Source organism: Amia ocellicauda, chromosome 15 (genome assembly GCF_036373705.1).
Source record: "Amia ocellicauda isolate fAmiCal2 chromosome 15, fAmiCal2.hap1, whole genome shotgun sequence".
Classification (NCBI taxonomy): Eukaryota; Metazoa; Chordata; class Actinopteri; order Amiiformes; family Amiidae; genus Amia; species Amia ocellicauda.
Window position 1 is genome coordinate 23,262,677 of NC_089864.1, and position 17,667 is coordinate 23,280,343.

The 17,667-nt window shown below is 39.3% G+C and overlaps 1 protein-coding gene across 4 annotated transcripts in view; it reads left to right on the forward strand.

Annotated features, from left to right (window-relative positions):
• tbxas1 (thromboxane A synthase 1 (platelet)) overlaps positions 1–17,667 on the forward strand; it is a 93,701-nt gene that overhangs the window by 49,399 nt on the left and 26,635 nt on the right. For all 4 annotated transcript variants that reach the window (XM_066724209.1, XM_066724211.1, XM_066724212.1 and 1 more), the window contains exons 6-10: positions 977–1,093; positions 8,494–8,582; positions 10,811–10,959; positions 11,419–11,549; positions 14,924–15,238. In XM_066724209.1, the coding sequence (XP_066580306.1) occupies positions 977–1,093; positions 8,494–8,582; positions 10,811–10,959; positions 11,419–11,549; positions 14,924–15,238 (801 nt within the window). The remainder of the gene's footprint in view (positions 1–976; positions 1,094–8,493; positions 8,583–10,810; positions 10,960–11,418; positions 11,550–14,923; positions 15,239–17,667) is intronic.

Here is a 17,667-nt window from a genome sequence, read left to right on the forward strand (position 1 = left end):
AGAGGTATGCAACAATGCCAGTCTGACGGTGAACTTAAGAGAGAAAACAAAAGTGACGTTTAACAAATATGCTTAAAAAGTTACAATCATTGGCTTAAATCCAAATGTCAAACTTTGGCAGCAGAACCAAATATGTTGCAGTGCTTAGGTGCAGAGGATTAGGTGTGATTCAGAATGGGGTACTGGCTTTGTGCCTTAAAAGGGAAGGTGTGTTAACCCTGGCCTGTGAATGAATGAGATATATACAGTGGCTTGCAGAAGTTTTTTAAAATTGGTTGGTGGAGGAGAATACAGTACTGCCTGGATATGTTGATTTTAAGACAACAGTGGAAAAGTGAGCTTCATTGACAGGGGGATTCTGGGTAGGCATTCTAGAGAGTACTCTGAGTGAACTGTTCAGCACATTCCTATTGCTCCCTTTTATGAGTGGAGTTTGTGCTGAATTACTGAAGTGGGTCATAGGGGAAATACTTGAAGGGCATTTGATGAGTATAAAACACAAAAAAGAAAAAGAGAGATTCTGTTCAGCTCGTCTCTTCTGAGCTCCTCATATCAGAATTGACCAGGGAGAATGACAGGCCTCCAGTCTGGATAGGAAAACATGCTAGAAATACCTATACTGTGTCTAAGAGCTTCCTTTAACACTTCGCAAACAGAAGCGAAGCCAGAGAACAAGCACACTCAGTAAACCCCAGGGCTCCATTATTTATTGAAGACAGTTTGAATTCAGTTGAAAGTATTCTTGTGTCAGTTTTGGGTGCAGCTGGGTAAAGACAGAAGAACAAGGTATTCTATTCCTTGAATCTGAAGACCTCTTAGATGGCCTATTGTTCTGTACTGCATTCATATCCTAGCTAGACCTTCTCATCAATCTTAGCTGCACATTATTTATTTGTTTGTTTTGATAAAATTGAGGTTACTATCTCAGGTTTGCTGTTGTGTGGGCTGATGTTATCTTTTTTTTTTTTTTTGGCAGCATTTGGGGATGTCCACCAAACCGGTTAGTGACAGTATTTTGTTCCTGCGTGACGAGAGATGGAAGAGAGTCCGCAGCGTCCTGACACCCACGTTCAGCGCCACCAAGATGAAGGAGGCAAGCCTGCATCCGCCACTGCACTCTGTCTTCCTTGTCTAAAGACTGTGTTAGTTATTGTAGTTAGTTATTAATGACATCAATTAAGCAAGCTGCAATTAAGGGAACTGTGGTCCTTAAAGGCTGAAGCTTATTCAGGTGTTTCTTCCAAATCATCTTTACTTAACTGAATGAAACACAACACCAGCTTCATGTCTCAGATGATGGGACATGATTTGGATTTGAGCATCACTATGAGGTTGTCCATTCATTTTGCCCTCCTTGAATTTTGATCAGGTGATGCCCCCCCACATTGCCTCGCACACACTGCAAAATAACAATTGCATGACACGCATCGACATTAATATGATCTTTCCACTCCTTGTACGTCACATTTTAATGACATTCCTGGCTTATTTCACCAGTCATTTGCTATCTTGGCATGAAATAAATTATATTTGGAATCCAATCATCTTTTAAATGGAGGTAGCCAAATTGGTACCAGATTTAACAAATGAGCCAATGTAGCACACAAATGAATACAAACAGAACAGGAGAAACAAAACCTTACAAGATCATACATACGCATTTGAATTTAGCTATGAACTCCAGATTGAATTGCCCCTTGATAAACCCCAAGCAGCTAGGCACTAACAAATCTTCATTCTGTATTAGGTCTCTCTCTGCAACCCTTCAGAGTACAGTACTGGGTAATGTCTGAAAACACTGGGTTTTGTTTACTGCGCAATTCATTAACAAAGATTTTTTGAACAGTGGGTTTTGTATTGTTATACTTAGATACCCTAAGCCGGAGATAAGAGGGATTTATAAATATTTTTGTTAAAACCTTAGTATTCTGGGTTAATTGCTTAAGGTTAACAGATTAAAAGGTTTTAACCTCTTTGGTCTTCTATTATTTAGTCCATCCTTACGGGCGTTTGGGTTTTTTATGATGTTGCTGTTAAACGCCTTTCTCTGCATATAACTCGTGGGAAGCTTAGTCCCTAGCATGGTCGGCCGAGAGCATATTTGTGTACAGCTACTTCCAAGTTCAAGCTCAGTCTGATGATATTATGGTTGTGACATAAATCAAAAGTCCCTGGAGAGGTTTTTAACATGAAAGAAAGTGATGCCGTGTCTTATTTTTAGGTAGATCATCGAACACTGCAGGTGTTGGCTTTCAGCGATCATTTGTGCAACAAACTGTGGAATGTTTTGACATAAAAGACTGATTTATTGTCAGTTATGGTTCAGGGCTGCGGTTGGTGTTTTTTTTTTTACTAGATATGGTAAGCCAGAGACGGGTACTATTTCTGTCCTTCATTGAGAACGGATGCACGTTAAACAGTGGAGCTTTGTTTGTGAGGCCACAACAGCAGAGCCCAGCACAAGCCCACAACACTGCACCCCTAGATCACTGAATGGAAACAGGTGTGTCAGTCACTGAGGGAGAAGCGCTCTGTGATTGTGTCGTGGCATGCTTAGCAGTGCTTTGATGCATAGATGTATTGCTTTGATGGATGGACAGGGTCTTGTTTTAAGTCTTGTTTCTTAACAGTAATTCTATTAATGTATGTTGGGAATTACTTTCTAATCAAGCTAAGGTTTTCATTATTTGTATATTTGATTACATGATTTACTTTTTGACCACCATGTAGCGAAGTCGAGCGCAAGTCACACAAGGACGAGAAGAATAAAAAAAGCATATATGTGGAATGTTTTATCAAGAGAATGGTATGCTAGAACAAAAGTGAATGAGCTGTATCTCTCTAATGCAAAGATAACAAAGTGTTTTAACAAGGCCCTTCCTGAAGAGTAATGAGTGTTTACATTGCTGAGTTTCAAACTGGAGGCCATCGCAGTGACAGATTGGTGTAAAAATCCACAGAAGATGTAAAGGGTCTCCCTCACAAGGGCTCCAGCGCACAGTTGCTAAGCAGCCGCCACATGACTCTTACGACAGAACGCGGCTGCTGCCAACGCTTGCCAAGGGGCCTTGATTAATTAAAAATGACAGATTTCCTGTTGATGTCCTAAGAAATCGCTGACTATTAAAGGAACAGATTCTTGCAGAGCACATTTGCTTCAAACTGAAATCAGACAACTGCTGTCAGGGCAGGATTGTAGCAGAAACGCTAACCAGTTTCCTTTAGATTATATGAAAGTGAAGAACTCCCGCAGGTCAAGTACTACAAGATATCAAATACTATTAAGTATCAGCCGTGCCAGCTGGCCAACGGTTTTGGTCGAAAGTTTCTTTTCTCAAATGAGGTCAAATGCCAAAGATTTAGTGTTTTTCTGTATATTAATTTATCATGTGAGGTTATTGCAAGCCTGTGCCTGCACACCTCAAGTTTTAGCTCTCAATACCCCTACACACAAACCGACATGCACATTTTTGTGTCTTTAAAAGGGTTAGATTGCATGGAAACTTTTTAAAATAATAGTGGTTTAAAACACAAGACACAGAAAAATATTGCAGTCTGGGAATAATTTATTTTTGCCACAAAAGGTTTAGTTTTCATAAGGAACCACAGAGTATTTAAGCAATTGAACTATCTGATTACTATACTTTATTGCTTTAAACTGTGTGTACTCCTGGTACAGATTTATTATTATAATCCATTTTGATTCATATGCCACCCTAAATCCACACTTTTTCAAACTGGGAACACATGTTTGTCATTGATTAATCAAGCAAGTCACTTATCCAATTAAGCATATTCAGGTCCTCGATGGCCGAAGGGTATTCAGCCGTTTGCTCCAAATGACCTCTCACTTACTTATTTACCATCTATTAATTATTATCACACCTGGTTAATTCATTTAAGTGCTTGTTCAGTTTTGATTTAATGACGACTGGTGATCCAAAGGACAAGGTTTGGATACCCTGCTTTAAACTATACTCTCAAAACTTATTCAGGACTCTGACTGCCCAATCCTGTTTTTTTTTTTTTTTTCTCCAATTCACAATTTACCAAATTGATGTGATTTCTTGCTCTAGAAACTCTATATTTAAAAAACAATTCTTTACTTTTACATATTACATTTTTCTACATTTAACAGATTTTTTTCACTTCTGAGTGGTGCTATTCATTGCAGAAGAATGTTGTTACATTATTAATTGTAACTCCAGTGCTAACTGTAATTGTAATTAAAAGTTAACATTCACTGTTAACTTGACACGTATTGTAAACCATTAAAATGTGTATAAAGTGTAAAGGTTTTAGGCAGCCAAGGATTTTCTATAGCAGCACATGCACTGAGATAATAATTGTGTCCCATTGTGCAAACATTGTGTAAACATTAAGACAGCATATAAAACTGAGACTCGTTTTAAGGACAATTAACTGGAACAATTTTCCCCATATCTATGTAATGCTGGTATAATTTAAATGTTAAATATTTTCTATATAACTGGAAAATTTAATCTTTTTTTGAATATATGCATTAAGCGGCAAAACGAGAGTGAGATCAATGTGGTAATTTATCCTGTCTTACTTAATTTTTTAATGGGAGGAGAAGAAACAATGTGCAAACTGCACAGTATTTAATAATTACAACATGACATTACATCATGCAAGAGAAATGACTGGCTACATACACAACAGCACAGCTCCTGAATATGTAATACAGAAATGATGAGGGTTATGTAGATATAAATAATGTGTTTGGTAATGCATGATTGTACAGCAGACACCAAACAAAAACTTGAAAATTATAAATTCAGTCATTTCTGGGATATGCTGTGGTAACAGATTATAAATTACTTATTTATTAATTTAGAATGTTTTGTTAGGAGTGTTTTTTATTATTTTTTAATCTCCCTTTTTGCTTACTTCAATGTTATCATTTGGTCCCGATGTAACACAGAAGAGAACTTTACTGCACAGCGTGTAATTAGCATATGAATAGTTATCTAAATACTGCACCCCTGCTATGCTCGTAGTTGCTAAGGCGAAAAAAGAGAAGTATATGTATTCAAAATAGTATTTTTCTGAACAGAACTGAGTTGCAAGCACACAATAAAAGCAAATAAAGAATTGTGTACCAAAAATAAGCTGAGCATAGCCTTTGTGAGGGAGAGTGCTCCTTTTCTCTGATAAACGTTCCTCTGCATTTTGCTTTACATCATTGGCACCTCAGTATGTGCTTCTAGATCTTTTAATATTCAAAGGAAATCTCCGGGATATATATGTCTGAGAATGTGAATAAGGCCTTCCATCTTTTTCATTTCCCATCAAAGCTACAGACTAGGATTTAAATCTCCAAAATACTCCAAACATACTTGTCTTTCCTTCATCCTTTTATCTTTCATTTCTTTCAGATTTTTGCTTGCATATTGGTGTGGCCCTTGTTTTTGTTGATTTCATTTCATAACAGCATAGCTTTAGGTATCTTTCCAAGATGTGTTTTCAGAGAAGCGTTAATTACTCCTCACGCAGTGGGTGAGTCCCAGACCGCACAGAGCAGGGTCATAGTGCCACAGCTGCCACAGACGAGCTCCAGCACTCAGTCAGTCCGCTTGCTTTGTGAAAGATAGACCTCTGCTCGCCCTGCTCGGCCCCACTGCAGCACATACGGCCCTGGTGTTTACGCTCTGCAGTCCCAATTCATTTGTCACAGCTGATGAATAACTTTGCTACTCCTTAGCCGGCACCAGCAGTGTGTATTGATTTTCATTTGCTCTGATTCTGCTGCAAAGAGGACGCCGATCCTGTCATCTTTTATCAGCTAACTACCATCTCTTCATAAAGCCAGTGTGTGAATGTGTATTGTCTGAAGGGGGCAGTGAAATATAATAATCATATGTCTGCAATGGTTGCCGTCCAGCTAAGCAACGTATGTGTAACACACACCTTTTAAAAACTCGAAATTTATAGAATTTTACATATTAGCTTTGCTTTACCATTAACCACAGGAAAGATTATGTAACGCCGTCAGCTGTGGATTTTCAGTCATTTTCATCTAATTTTGCTGCACATGTGCTGTATTGGCTGTTCTGTACAGCGGCCATGTCATCAAACCAGGCGAGGATGATGCATCACTCCTTCCTCAGTCTCTCTTAAGACCGAGGCTGTAGCACTAAAACTGTGGTGCAAGAGGGTGCAGTATTCAAGATAGAAGACCCTTTGGAGTTTGACTTTATTCTTTTTTTTATGCCACTATAAAGAACAATTCCCCAAAGTTCAAATGAATCATCTCAAGTAAGTAATCATAGATAATGTAAGTAAGGTTACTAATAATAAAATGTTCTTTTAATAGAAATTGGCCAGGCCAGATGTCGTATGTCTGCATAGAGCCCCAGCACGCCTGAGTCTATAAAACCACAAAGCTGGAGCCCAGGACCTCCCAGTGGCTTCAGATAATTAGCCGGGCTCCACAGAGGGGGTGTGAGTGTGAGTTTTCTGAGGGAGCTTTGACCCCCGTTTGCTGGCTGGGCGCCTGCTGGGCTCGCTGTTATATCTCAGAGCCGCAGCCATCGTCATACCGATGAGAGAGTTCTGTTATTTGTGTTTCAGGGTCGCGCCATGGGGGGGACACAAATAACGTGACCTGTTATGTTCTGTTTTAGTTGTTTTCTTCCTCCTGTCTTTCCCATCCTCTAACAGATCCTAAAACTGTGAACCTTTTAGCTTCCAAGTGGGTGTCCACACTGGAAAAACAAACTGCAGCAATACTATCTTATCTTTCTTTATAGTTTTTATTTCACTGGCTGGTTTACATAGAGGTTAAATAAGATTGCAAAATCAATATTCCTGTGCGTTCTGTAATACTTTTTTTCACTTCAAGGACAATTGTAAAGAATGACAGAAATATACGATGGACATGGCACCTGTACATGTCTGGATATCTGAGGTGTTGATGATACGTGCTAGGTGGAGTCTATCCTACAATCAAGACAATTTCACAATGTCTGTATTTGTACAATATGAATTATCAGCATCTCGCTACTTGTTTCACTTCTCGTTTTTAAATCAGAGGCCCTATTTATTATGACTGAAGCCTTTTATTTTGTTCCCTTAATGGTCCGGACTGTAGGCCCAAGCTGTTCTCATTTGTATGAGGCATAGTGAGTGATAAAGTGCCAGAGAGCTCTTAAGTAACAGAGTCAATACTCTTCCCACTCACCGCTATCGAAATCTCACCCACTGGACTGTGTGTCTTCTATTATAGTCTGTATCGCATATGGTGCTGCATCCATCCCTTTTGCGCATTTTATCTGAAAGCCAGGAAAGTCAGCAGAGCTCGCAGTGCTGTTTTGTAACTGGATATGCTGCTGTGTTATCAAAACCAAACACCAAGCCCTCTAAACCCCTCTGGGCTTCTGCAGGAGAGAACAATTGCATATTGTCCTGGAGGTTTGCAAGCGCTGAAATGCATAGGAAGGATGAACTCGACACCACAAGCGGCACAGGCTGTAAGAAATGGCATGGGGTGGGATGTTGCCCCCTACAGATTATCCTGCAGATCAGCATTGTGGAGTAGTGGTCAGGGCTCTGGACTCTGGAGTGGAGGGTTGTTGGCTCAATCCTGAGGTAAGGGCACTGCTGTTGTACCCTTGAGCAAGGTAGTTTAACTAGATTGCTCCAGTAAATGCCCAGCTGTATAAATGGGTGCAAATGTAAAAATAATGTGATATCTTGTAACAATTTTAAATCGCCCTGGATAAGGGTGTCTGCTAAGAAATCAGGTAATTATGGTGTGGAGAGGATGCATAACATTCACACAAGCCCATGCATGTGCCTTCTCACAGGTGTACAGTACATCAACACAACTCATTTCCTTATGAATTCATAGAGCATTTTAAGCTTCATATATCACTTTTTTCCCCTCCTATTTATTTTGTTCCCCCCTCTGGGGGTAAGCTAGCTACCATCTGCCTTATCACAATTGCAGTGATGGGGAAAGAAGGGCAGAGAGGTCTATTAGGTGGGTTCTGTGTCCAGCTGTCAAATGTATAAGGATGCCAGGGCCCTTGAAGGTGGAGAGCTTCCAAACCTATACACTACAGGGCTTTAATTTGTTGTCTACTATTTCTAAATGAGGATGGGATAGGACACAGGTTTGTACTGAGCAATCCGTGGATAGGTCAAAGTTTGGATTTTGTCTATCTAGGCCTAAGCGTGACTCCTAGTGGTACAATTGCAGCAGTCAAGTCATTAAGACCTGTGGTGGGTCTTCACCCTTTTACAAAAGTAGCTGTGAATAGCTGTCTTTTGCATGTTGCCAGTTTGTCCCCATACCTTTGTTAATATAGTATATACAGTATATACTGGGTAATGTGCATCTGGAAATCTGTGATCTGTGTATCTGTGTATTTTTTTTCAGCTCCGTTTGATTTGACTGCTTCCACATTATTCTCTGGCTGTAGGAGAATTGAAAGTAGGTTAAAGTAGGTGCTCTTCCTGTCTTTTCAGATGGTACCCCTGATAAACACAGCTGCTGACACCCTGGCAGAGAACCTGGAGGTTTTCGCCAACTCTGGGCAGGGCTTTGACATTCACCGGTATGCTCTAACACTAATGCATTCATAAAGAGGCTATATAGTGAATTTCAGAATATTTTATACACACTCTTTCAATGCTTCTGATGGATACCAAGAGAAATGATTAATAATAATAATAATAATAATAATAATAATAATAATAATAATAATCAAAATAGAAGACTTAATAAAAAAGGTGTCTGCTTTAACCCTGTTGAACAGTTATTTAATTTAATTCAGTGCATGCATACATGAACTAATATTTTCAAGTAAATAAATAATTGTTTGCTTAGACCCTAAATTCCACCAGGGACAGGCTGAGACCAGCTGACGAATGTGTAGGCATCGGCAGCAGTGCGTGGATTTTAATTAGCAGAGTGTTTGAGATACAAAAAGCTAATCGTTCCTCACAGAGGCATTAATCAGAAACACAGCTGGTATTGTGGGATACTCCGGCTTCCGCCAGGTAATTTGTATTTTCTGTGCTTCATTCACCTTGCTTAAACATTCAAACAATACAAGTGAGGTTTCAATAAAATGGTTGAAATAGTGCATTCTAAAATGACACACTGACGTATAAAAAAAGATTTTCTAGGATTTTGATAAAGGCCAGCCGTCACATACATGTCGGTGCAACGCAGTTAATGATGCTGGCAGAACCAAGGTATCAAGGTTTATGTGAAGAATCTTGAGTTCAGAACTGAAAAATTGCTCATTTGTTATTTGTTAATTTGAACAAAGTGTATGAGTCAATCTGTATGAGTTAATGTTTCAGAGCGGCACACCAATTCCAAAAGATTTCCTGTATTATGTTTGCAGAGCCATAGGATAGTACTGGCTTGTACCCGTCTCTTAGCCCACCTTGAGTTTATCTGACATAATGAGTAAGTCTGGCATTGTAAGATAAGTGCAAACATGAACTTGAATTTGTTGACAACCTTGAAGGTAAACTTCAAATGACTAGATAAGACAGACACAAGTTGTTGATTGGAGGTTTTGATCTCTTATTAAGATGGAAGAAATGGTACAAAAAGTAGTGCAGAACCAAATTGGTTATGGCAGTTTTTCACCCGGACAGACCTGAGAGGGTGAAAGAAAGAACAGGATCTTGTTTCATTATTCATTTACCTTTCTCTGCAAGATGGTTAGGGAAGACTCTCAAAGGGGTGCAGACATGCCCAATTAGAGCACAATGCATTTGCAAAGAGCGTTTTAAAAGAGGTTGTGCTCAGTTTTTCCAACAGATGGCCACACTTTTAACATTTTCTTCAGGAAAGGGTGTTTCCTTTTCTAAATGTATATGATATGAAAGTGTCGTAGCTCTGAAGCACTAAATGGCCGGCATCTTAATCTTCTTGGTATTAACTACATTTAAATCGGCCATTGTTTGTGAAAGGCTAGGCAAAGAAAATGATTATGCAATGACAAATAATGTAAAAATGTGTCAAGTGCTCCTTACTGCTTTCACTGTTAAATCTTTACAAAATGAGTGATTGCCATTGAGGACTTCATAATGAAAACAAAATAGCAAGACAAACCTGTTTAAGACATTGTAATTAAAGTCAGTGTTCGTCTGCTATCACAAAACTGCCAGGCATGTTGGTTCACCTAGGTGTTTATTGTGGTTTGCGATCCAGATGGAGACTGATAAAAGGTATAGGAGTCATTGTCTATCAGTGTTCATTTTACAATTTAGTACTATTATTGTATTATTACCATTGTATTACTATTGTATTACTATTAGTAGTAGAGTAGTACTGGTATTAAGTTTACACATTCTATTCTAATGATGAAAAGAAATGTCGAATGCAATACAACATCTACATACAGACAACCAAAATGCAACATTATAGCAAATGAGGTGAAGTAATATTATACAGTTCATGTTTTTAGTAATGTATTTTTCTTGGTTGGATTATTACTATGTGTGTAGATATGTAAGATACATCAACAAACACTATTCATATTGTACAGGTTTGTGTTTGTTTTTAGTTTCATGATACAAACTATGAAAATGCATGGCAAAAGCAAAGTACATGCATGATATCATCATGGCCAAATTAGCTTGCATATTTTCTGTGGTAAAGTGCCCTACAGGTGGTATTTTGTTGAACACAGATTACTGTCCATCATGTCTCCATAACAAAATAAAGCAACTAATATTCAGAGATTTTATTTATTTTAAGATCTGGTCCCAAAATGTTCTTGTGCCATTTAAGAACAGGAAGTGTTGCTGTGTCTCTGTTCAGGTGCTTTGGCTGTTTCACCATGGATGTGATCGCTAGTGTGGGCTTCGGCACCCAGGTGGACTCTCAGAAGGATGCAGACGATCCCTTTGTCCGACACGCAAAATCGTTCTTCTCCTTCTCATTTTTCAGGCCCGTGGTACTGCTGTTCAGTAAGAACTTCTTCTTCCAAGTATAATGTGAAAAAGAGCTCAGCCCCGATTTAGTCTTTTTTAAGTTGTGTTCCTTGTTAAATTACTTATTCTTAATGGGCCTGACAACTGTACCAAAGTCCTTCACAGTGTAGATCAAGCTTTATCAATACATCTGCACACATTTTACAGTCATCTAATACTTTGGAATGAATTGCATGTGCCTCCGGTGACATATGAATGCTTTTTGCACATGTAAGTGGAATATGACAATGGCTCCTAATGATTCAGTTCACAATTGATACAATACTATATATTAGTGTGTGTATTCAACTTTTATAATGTAGCCAGTTGAATCAATTCAATGAAAAGGTTTAAAAATAAATCTAATCTAAGCAGGGAAATGCTTGGGATTTCTCCAAGGCTGCATGCATGGTCAGATTTGTTTTTTAAAACAATATTTTCTTTATTTTTCTTTAGTTGTCTTTCCATTTCTTATCTCTCCACTTATCCGGATTGTGCCGAACAAAAGGAGGGATGAGCTCAACAGCTTCTTTGTCAGCTGTATTCGGAACATGATCAAACACAGGGAGGAGCAGCCACCAGGCGAGGTACTGCACCCCATTGGGTCACTTGTGATTTATGGCCAAATGTGGAGTGACTGGGAAATTATACATACAGATTCAATTCTTGTCTGCAGTACAGATGTGAAAAAAAAACATAATTTGTATAAATCAATTAAAGGTAGGGTATGCAATCTTTTCCAGAAACATTTTTTGTTATACTGGTTGAAAGTCTCTTCACATCCTGATAGAAATCAATAATTTAAGTGGTCTAAATGTAAATAAATAAATAAATATATATATATATACATACAGTGGGGAAAAAAGTATTTGATCCCCTGCTGATTTTGTACGTTTGCCCACTGACAAAGAAAAGATCAGTCTATAATTTTAATGGTAGGTGTACACTCACCTAAAGGATTATTAGGAACACCTGTTCAATTTCTCATTAATGCAATTATCTAATCATCCAATCACATGGCAGTTGCTTCAATGCATTTAGGGGTGTGGTCCTGGTCAAGACAATCTCCTGAACTCCAAACTGAATGTCTGAATGGGAAAGAAAGGTGATTTAAGCAATTTTGAGCGTGGCATGGTTGTTGGTGCCAGACGGGCCGGTCTGAGTATTTCACAATCTGCTCAGTTACTGTGATTTTCACGCACAACCATTTCTAGGGTTTACAAAGAATGGTGTGAAAAGGGAAAAACATCCAGTATGCGGCAGTCCTGTGGGCGAAAATGCCTTGTTGATGCTAGAGGTCAGAGGAGAATGGGCCGACTGATTCAAGCTGATAGAAGAGCAACTTTGACTGAAATAACCACTCGTTACAACCGAGGTATGCAGCAAAGCATTTGTGAAGCCACAACACGTACAACCTTGAGGCGGATGGGCTACAACAGCAGAAGACCCCACCGGGTACCACTCATCTCCACTACAAATAGGAAAAAGAGGCTACAATTTGCACAAGCTCACCAAAATTGGACAGTTGAAGACTGGAAAAATGTTGCCTGGTCTGATGAGTCTCGATTTCTGTTGAGACATTCAGATGGTAGAGTCAGAATTTGGCGTAAACAGAATGAGAACATGGATCCATCATGCCTTGTTACCACTGTGCAGGCTGGTGGTGGTGGTGTAATGGTGTGGGGGATGTTTTCTTGGCACACTTTAGGCCCCTTAGTGCCAATTGGGCATCGTTTAAATGCCACGGCCTACCTGAGCATTGTTTCTGACCATGTCCATCCCTTTATGACCACCATGTACCCATCCTCTGATGGCTACTTCCAGCAGGATAATGCATCATGTCACAAAGGTCGAATCATTTCAAATTGGTTTCTTGAACATGACAATGAGTTCACTGTACTAAACTGGCCCCCACAGTCACCAGATCTCAACCCAATAGAGCATCTTTGGGATGTGGTGGAACGGGAGCTTCGTGCCCTGGATGTGCATCCCACAAATCTCCATCAACTGCAAGATGCTATCCTATCAATATGGGCCAACATTTCTAAAGAATGCTTTCAGCACCTTGTTGAATCAATGCCACGTAGAATTAAGGCAGTTCTGAAGGCGAAAGGGGGTCAAACACAGTATTAGTATGGTGTTCCTAATAATCCTTTAGGTGAGTGTATTTTTACAGTGAGAGACAGAATAACAACAAAAAAATCCAGAAAAACGCATTTCAAAAAAGTTATAAATTGATTTGCATGTTAATGAGGGAAATAAGTATTTGACCCCTTCGACTTAGTACTTGGTGGCAAAACCCTTGTTGGCAATCACAGAGGTCAGACGTTTCTTGTAGTTGGCCACCAGGTTTGCACACATCTCAGGCGGGATTTTGTGGCACTCCTCTTTGCAGATCCTCTCCAAGTCATTAAGGTTTCGAGGCTGACGTTTGGCAACTCGAACCTTCAGCTCCCTCCACAGATTTTCTATGGGATTAAGGTCTGGAGACTGGCTAGGCCACTCCAGGACCTTAATGTGCTTCTTCTTGAGCCACTCCTTTGTTGCCTTGGCTGTGTGTTTTGGGTCATTGTCATGCTGGAATACCCATCCACGACCCATTTTCAATGCCCTGGCTGAGGAAAGGAGGTTCTCACCCAAGATTTGACAGTACATGGCCCTGTCCATCGTCCCTTTGATGAGGTGCAGTTGTCCTGTCCCCTTAGCAGAAAAACACCCCCAAAGCATAATGTTTCCACCTCCATGTTTGACGGTGGGGATGGTGTTCTTGGGGTCATTCCTCCTCCTCCAAACACGGCGAGTTGAGTTGATGCCAAAGAGCTCGATTTTGGTCTCATCTGACCAAAACACTTTCACCCAGTTCTCCTCTGAATCATTCAGATGTTCATTGGCAAACTTCAGACGGGCCTGTACATGTGCTTTCTTGAGCAGGGGGACCTTGCGGGCGCTGCAGGATTTCAGTCCTTCATGGCGTAGTGTGTTACCAATTGTTTTCTTGGTGACTATGGTCCCAGCTGCCTTGAGATCATTAACAAGATCCTCCCGCGTAGTTCTGGGCTGATTCCTCACCGTTCTCATGATCATTGAAACTCCACGAGGTGAGATCTTGCATGGAGCCCCAGACCGAGGGAGACTGACAGTTATTTTGTGTTTCTTCCATTTGCGAATAATCGCACCAACTGTTGTCACCTTCTCACCAAGCTGCTTGGCGATGGTCTTGTAGCCCATTCCAGCCTTGTGTAGGTCTACAATCTTGTCCCTGACATCCTTGGACAGCTCTTTGGTCTTGGCCATGGTGGAGAGTTTGGAATCTGATTGATTGATTGCTTCTGTGGACAGGTGTCTTTTATACAGGTAACGAGCTGAGATTAGGAGCACTCCCTTTAAGAGAGTGCCCCTAATCTCAGCTCGTTACCTGTATAAAAGACACCTGGGAGCCAGAAATCTTGCTGATTGATAGGGGATCAAATACTTATTTCCCTCATTAACATGCAAATTAATTTATAACTTTTTTGAAATGCGTTTTTCTGGATTTTTTTGTTGTCTCTCACCATTAAAATACAGCTACCATTAAAATTATAGACTGATCATTTCTTTGTCAGTGGGCAAACGTACAAAATCAGCAGGGGATCAAATACTTTTTTCCCTCACTGTATATATATATTCTGTGGAAGGGACAGGACTAAAAAAGGATTGACCAATCACTGCATTCGGTCCGAATGTAATGATAGGATGTCTTTCCTGTCTGTCAATCTATATTTGCATATACTTGTTCGCGCAGACAATCACACGTCATCAGCGCGGGAACCTTCACGCTGTGCAGAGCGAGCGCGAGAATGGAAGGCGAGCCACAGCTACTATTTAAAAAAAACATAATAACCGTAAATAAGATGTTTATGTTCGTTATTATTGTAATGTCTAACCTATGAATGAGACGTGCAGTAATCTGCTTTTTTCACAGAGACGCCGAGATTTCCTCCAGCTCATGCTTGATATGAGAAGCACGAAGGAGTGCGTGAGTCTGGAGCACTTTGATGTTGTGAACCAGGCCAATGTGGCCGCTCCAGCAGGCCCCAGCCAGTCAGAGGAGCCTGCCAAGAAATCTCAGAAAAGGATCCTGACAGAGGATGAAGTCATTGGCCAAGCATTTATTTTCCTCCTGGCTGGCTATGAGACCACCAGCAATACCCTGGCCTTTGCCTGTTACCTATTGGCCATCAACCCAGAGTGCCAGGAGAAGCTAATTAACGAGGTAGAAGACTTTTACATCAGACACGTGAGTGCCCCTTTCATCTATGTATGTATTTGTTGATAAGAAAACCACACATTATTGAAAAAGTGTGTTCAATCCTTACAGATCTGAATATGTTTTGAATATTCTGCACTATAATATATTTTGCTTTATTTCCATTCATTGCCTTATTGGGTCAGATGTCTGTGGTATTATTTAATCTTCTTTGGCCCCCATTTTGAATTGAGTTTAGGGAATTGAGTTTAGGTGTCACTGTCCTCAACATGGCACATCACATCACCCTACCACAGCTCTGCACAATTCAGCTTACACTGGTTGATACTCAGATAGAGGTTTTTTTGCCTCCTTTGTGGTGAAAAAAAATCAAAAGTCTTGCTCGCTGTCATAACATTTTAGAAGTTGCTTATAAGTTGTGGCAGAAAATTACATATATGATGTTATAATTAATTATGTATACAGTGGCCTCCAAATGTATTCATAACCTTGATAAATTGGCAAACATAAAAATGTTGCTTTGTGCTGCATTGTTAGTATTAAACTTGTACATATTTTCATTTACTTGAGCATTTTTCATTTTTTGGATTGTATTTCTTCTGTGAAACCGTCTAAATAAATGTGGAGGCCACTGTACATCTAACTTTCAAACATTAAAATGTTACCATGCAGTTTTAATTGCAACCTTGTTTCTGTTACGGTAGGCCTCTACAAACCATTCAAGACTGTAATATAATTAAATATACATAAATTAAGTATATTACTGGAATAATGCTCTGATTAGAGGTCTGTGAACGACTGTGAAGGTAATTTTGGACTTTTTGGGAACAGCCATGACTAAAAGTAGTGCTCAGTGAGATCTTTCTCTTTTTTGGGGCAGTAGGGTTTTTATCCTTTTATTCTTTCATGGTACAATTATTTTATTTCTGACTAAAGGCTAAGAGATGCTGGATGTATACAACCAAATTGGCGATTACACACTATTACGTTGGGCATTGATTCAGAAAAAAACATGTTTAGTTTTGGGTTATGCCAATCATATTCATTAGTTTCCCTTTTTAATTAGTCATATTTTGTTGTAAATAGAAACCATGTGCATTTGTTTCGTCTTGTTTCAGGGTGAATGCAACAATTGTATTAAGATTTACAGAGAAAGCTTTTTAATTTTCCAGACTCTCCTTGTAGCTTGTGGTTGGTGGACGGTAGACATTTTAACTCAATTCAATACCTGTCTTTACTGGTGAAACAGATGTTTTTGTTCAAAGTTTTTAATTTAGGAGTCTTTAGCTTTTTTAGTGAAAGCTCTTTTTCCATCCTATCTAATGATCTGTCAGTCTGTCTCGTCTGTCTGAAATTTATGCCTGTCCATATTAAAAGTCAAATCTCTTTTTATCTGTAATTAATAATAGTGAAGTTTAATAAGTTTTAAATTGTGCCATTGTTAGACCCACAAAAGTTGATCAGCATGTTTATATTATTCAGAGTTTTTTACAGTTATTTTTTTAATCCAAAATATATTTTTTCCAAAGAAGTGGTTGGTGTCCTGTATTTATAAATTTCCTCACTAGTGTCTGCCTCATTCTATTCTTATCGCAAATTTGACATCCATGCGGGTATAATAGACACCCTTGTTAATACACTGCATTTTCTACTTATAAAATTGTCTACTGCATTTGAATGCACTCACTCCAGTAAAAGAGATGAAGGTTACTTTGCATAATCAGTGTATGTGATTTGATTTCATCACTTTTTTCCTCGGGATTGATGTTTGAGCCCCTTTAAATTGAACTACTTTGAAAACGGCTACGGAATTTAATCAAAACAAAATCTAGAAAGGGTCTGCTTCATCTGATATGTCTTTAAAGCTCTTTGATACAGTCTCATTTTTCGAGTTTCACAGGCATGAATATTTTGTCAAGAGTGAAGGTGTTTGTATATAAAATAATTTTGTTTGAAGTAGCCATCTTCCTAGAGCAAAAACTTGGCATCAGATTAAAAAAACACCATGTCCGTCGTTCTTGCTTTGCTTTAATTTATAAAGAGTACAGAGAAATACACTCACCTAAAGGATTATTAGGAACACCTGTTCAATTTCTCATTAATGCAATTATCTAACCAACCAATCACATGGCAGTTGCTTCAATGCATTTAGGGGTGTGATCCTGGTCAAGACAATCTCCTGAACTCCAAACTGAATGTCTGAATGGGAAAGAAAGGTGATTTAAGCAATTTTGAGCGTGGCATGGTTGTTGGTGCCAGACGGGCCGGTCTGAGTATTTCACAATCTGCTCAGTTACTGGGATTTTCACGCACAACCATTTCTAGGGTTTACAAAGAATGGTGTGAAAAGGGAAAAACATCCAGTATGCGGCAGTCCTGTGGGCGAAAATGCCTTGTTGATGCTAGAGGTCAGAGGAGAATGGGCCGACTGATTCAAGCTGATAGAAGAGCAACTTTGA